Source organism: Octopus bimaculoides, chromosome 8 (assembly GCF_001194135.2).
Source record: "Octopus bimaculoides isolate UCB-OBI-ISO-001 chromosome 8, ASM119413v2, whole genome shotgun sequence".
Taxonomy (NCBI): Eukaryota; Metazoa; Mollusca; class Cephalopoda; order Octopoda; family Octopodidae; genus Octopus; species Octopus bimaculoides.
Window position 1 is genome coordinate 38,934,313 of NC_068988.1, and position 4,488 is coordinate 38,938,800.

The 4,488-nt window shown below is 33.9% G+C and overlaps 1 protein-coding gene across 2 annotated transcripts in view; it reads left to right on the forward strand.

Moving 5' to 3' along the window:
- LOC106884438 (guanine nucleotide-binding protein subunit gamma-1) overlaps nucleotides 1-3,225 on the forward strand; it is a 294,231-nt gene extending 291,006 nt beyond the window's left edge. For both annotated transcript variants that reach the window (XM_052970048.1, XM_014935824.2), the window contains exon 4: nucleotides 2,988-3,225. In XM_052970048.1, coding sequence (XP_052826008.1) covers nucleotides 2,988-3,208 — 221 coding nt within the window. In that variant the 3' untranslated portion in view covers nucleotides 3,209-3,225. The remainder of the gene's footprint in view (nucleotides 1-2,987) is intronic.
- Nucleotides 3,226-4,488: the final 1,263 nt, after the last annotated feature.

A 4,488-nucleotide genomic window follows, 5' to 3' on the forward strand; every position in this document is an offset into this window, starting at 1 on the left:
CATGTATGTATGTATATATATATATATATTTATTTATATATATATATATATGTGTGCTTATATCCTGTGTTAAATAAAAAAAAAGAATAATGTGTCTCTCTCTCTCTCTCTCTATATATATATATATATATACATATACACACACACAGACTTCTTAAAAATTTAACACAGGATGTTTGCAATATATATATAGATAGATAGATAGATAAATATATGTGTGTCTGGTTCAAATATACAGAGAACAAAAGGCAAAGACAGGTTGAGGGAACAACAAGCAGGTGTATTAATTTGATGCTTGAGTAAAATGGAAAGGTCTTTGACATTCCGAGCCTATGCTCCTAGACGGAAAGGGACGAGAGGAAAAAAATGGAGAGAAAGAAAAGAAATATTTGGATTAATGGTTCCACGTATGTATGTATATATAAATATGCATTTAGATGCATATATATATATATATGTATATATATATATATATATACATATATATGTAAGGCGGCGAGCTGGCAGAATCGTTAGCGCGCTGGGCAAAATGCTCAGCAGTATTTCATCTGCTGTTACGTTCTGAGTTCAAATTCTGCCAAGGTTGACTTTGCCTTTCATCCTTTTGGGGTCAATTAAATAAATACCAGTTACGCACTGGGGTCGATGTAATCGACTTAATCCCTTTGTTTATCCCCCTGTGGGCAATAAAGAAATATATGTTGATGTATGTATGGCCGCAGTCAAAATGACTGAGACCAGTAAAAGTATCATCATCCTCATCATATATAATGCACACACAGTAGTAAAAAAATATGAAGCATGCAAGCTGGTGTGTTTTCATGAAATGAGAAATGGAAGAGCTGTGAGAATAGCAATGTATGTAGGACCATCTCCAAAGAAAATCAGAGCTGGATTGTTGGCTTCTTTGAGATTTGATCTCATGATCTAGAGGAACAAAATTAAGTGCTCTAAAATAAACTAATAAATGTTTTCAAATTGCACCGATGATATAACAACCAAATCTTCCTAAAATCACATCCTTAAAAGAAAACCTGGAAAACACGAGTTAACGTAGTGATAAATGCTTCATCTGGAATATAAAAGTAGATCTTTTGGATTAGGGCTGACTTGTAAGCTAACATATGTTCTGGGAGCAGTAACAACAAAAAAAATATTTCCATAATACTAATATTGATTCAGTATATGTAAATAGGAGATGAATCTCCATCTGTATTGGCTGCCAGCCTATTATGGTTAAAGATTTTGTATCCTTGATATCTGATTGAATCAAGGGCAGTGTTGAATGACCTGCTCAAAGAGCCAATGAAAGACCTGTAATACATAACCTATGAGGTGACTGAATATTCATCCATTTTATGTCTGAAGCAACAGTGATTAATTTGTTGCCCAGTTGAACACTACCACATGGTCTTTGGGTGCCTTCAGTGAAATGCATTCTGTTGCAGGCATTACGAACCAGATCCGAAAATTAATTTCCTCCCTTCATTTCACCAGTCTTGGAGGTCTTGAAAAATGGTAGATTTAATCTCTATTAGTCAAATTCATAACCTAGTTACAACTGGAGGTTTGAATAGTTTTACTTTAGCTGAGGCATTACAACACAGCCGCTAACAGAGACGAGGAGCTAACAACAGACCCCTGATGTATTTTCTTTACCTGTTGAAAATAAGAGCTGAATCTCTGTCAAATTACATCATACAAAAGTCTGAGGATAACTTCCTTCCAACCATTAAGGAGATTCTGAAAATAGTCATTGAGGCTGCTTCCTCTTCTGAAAGAGCCATTAAACAGGGAAAAGAAAATGGACATATTGTGTAATATAGTTTCATGTCTGATAAATAGAGAGTATGGACACAGCTGACACATTTTAGCTTATAGGTCTGCTCAATTAAGCTTAATATGTGACTAAACAGAAAAAAAAAGCTACTAGATCTTTCATCAAACTCTCCTACCTACTGGACCCCATATGGTCTAAATTCTACAACAGCAGCAATGACTAAATGGCAAAGATTAGCAAGTTCAATTCTTATATCCATTTTCGTATGAGGAAACATATTTGTAGTTTCTTTTTAAGTAGATTTATCATTTATCATTTTTTTTTTCTCCTTTATGTTTCTTTTTTCATTTTTCATGCTTGCATGGGTGTTTTGGTTTCTCACACCAATTATTTGAAAAGCTGATCCTAATGATCATAGCCTGTTTGGATTCCTGGCTGCACTATAATCTCCCCACAACTATCTTTGGGTGTGTTCCATCTGTGTTTTCTTTTTCATTTGGTTCTATGTTATTTCAGTCATCTTCAATTTATTTCATTTGCCGATTTCTGCTATATGATGCTTGGGTGTCCAGAATCCAAGAGTTTCATTGCTGGCCCTTTCTCTGGTTACAACACACACTTGAAATGATCTGGAATAACTCAGAATGGTTAGTGAACATAAAGTTGGACAACTAAGTCCACCAACAATATGCTAAATAGCTGACAGGATAAATTCTTAATTTTTGAAATTAAATTTGAGAGAAGGCAAACAAACACTTAGCAGTAATTGCAACTGATGCTGAATAAGAAAGAGAGATAAGTTCAAAGAGTTGACATATATATAAGGTGACCGACTGGCCGTGTCATTGGCCTACTGGATAAATAACCTTGCAGTAATTGTTCTGGCTCTCTCTACTCTCAGTTCAAATCTGCTGAGGGTCAACTTTGATTTTCATCCTCTCTAGGTCGATTAAGTTCCAGTTTTGTTCTTGGGTTGATTTTCCTCTTACTCTTTCTCTTGGTCTTTCTGGAATATGCCAGGTTTAAGAAATGCTCACAACACACCATATGTCACAGCAATGCCTTTATGACTCTATGAAAATGAGGGTAAGGCACTCTCACACATACACACATTATATGGGGATGGGAGTTGGAATCTGTTTATCTATTTTAAACATTATGTAATACATATTTATATACTTATTTTTTTAAATTTTTTGTGTTTCAGAATTCAAGATGAATAAGCTGCAAGAAGGGCTGCAACAGCAACGGAAAATTGTAGAGCAGCTGCGTCTGGAAGCTGCCATTAACCGGATGCGAGTGTCCGAGTGCATAGAGGATATCAAGAAATTCACGGACACGCGTCTAGAGGAGGATTATTTAATTAAAGGCTTCCCTCGACCTGGTGACAACCCGTTTAAAGAGAAAGGCAGCTGTACAATATTGTAAGGGTGACCATCTAGTGTTTGTACATACGAACACTCACTTGCGCACACGCACACACACACACATATAAACACATGCATACACACAATCAGATATACATACACGCATATGCATACAAGTATTCAATATACATTGATAAGTTGTCTACCAAAATATTTGCATTATTAAAAAAATTTAAAATGAAACCAAAAAAGAAAAGAGTAAAAAAGATTTAATAAAAATCAATCCCCAAAAAATATTTTATTATGATGCAAATTGAAAATGAAGATAACAAAAAAGGTTTCTAAAAGGCGTCAAGGCTTTGGGTTAGTCTAAACCCACAGGAGCCAAATCACCCTCTCCTCACTTGAGAATATTAAGAGACAATTCTTACAAAAGGTAACACTCATTTTGTATCATGGAAAAATAAAAAAAAAGAAAAATAAGAAAAAAAAGCAAAGAACCATTAATGGAACAGAACCTTAACTTCTAAAATGCCACTCGTCAATGTTTGTTATAGGTGCAACACTGTCAGTCACGTTTATTGGGGAAAGGTTTATTCAGTCAAATGCCATTGGCTATATCTTGGATATAAGGCTATTGTCAAGATATCTCAGAGATAAAATGCAAATGCCATTAGTCAGTGTTTTGCTTCTACTGAAATGTCATTGGCCAAGTGTTTTATCTGCTGAAATGCCATTGGTTATTTTTTTTTTATTATTATGATTTTTTTTCCCCTGCTGTGATGCCATTGGAAGCAGTCTTTGCTTAAAATTGCCCATTGGCCAGTGTTTTGTTTCTGCTGTAATGTCATTGGTTAGTGTTATTTCTTGCTGAGTTCTCTCCCATTGATGAACCCTGGCTTGAAATGTTGTTGGCTAGTGTTTTGTTACAGCAGAAATGAGTGAAATATTTAAATTAAAAGAATGAAAAAGAAAAAAAAACAAAAAACAAACAAAAAATGGTAACAAGTTAATAAACTGCCTATTGTTTTGTGCTGTTTCCATAGATATTGTATGCATTCTTTAAACCCTTTTAGCTAATTATTCTTCCTTTTTTTTCTCTCCCTTTCTTATTCATCTCCCTTCCTTTCATTTTATTCCTCCCTCTTTCTCCCTCTTTCTTCATTATTTTGAGTTTTATCTCTCATTCTTGACTGCTTCTAATATTTTCTATTTTATTTATTTTTTTTTTGTTTGTAATTAAGATTTCATTATCTGTCTATAGCTTCATACCAGCAATTTCTCATTAAAACATATATATATATATATATATATATATATATATATATATATATATATATA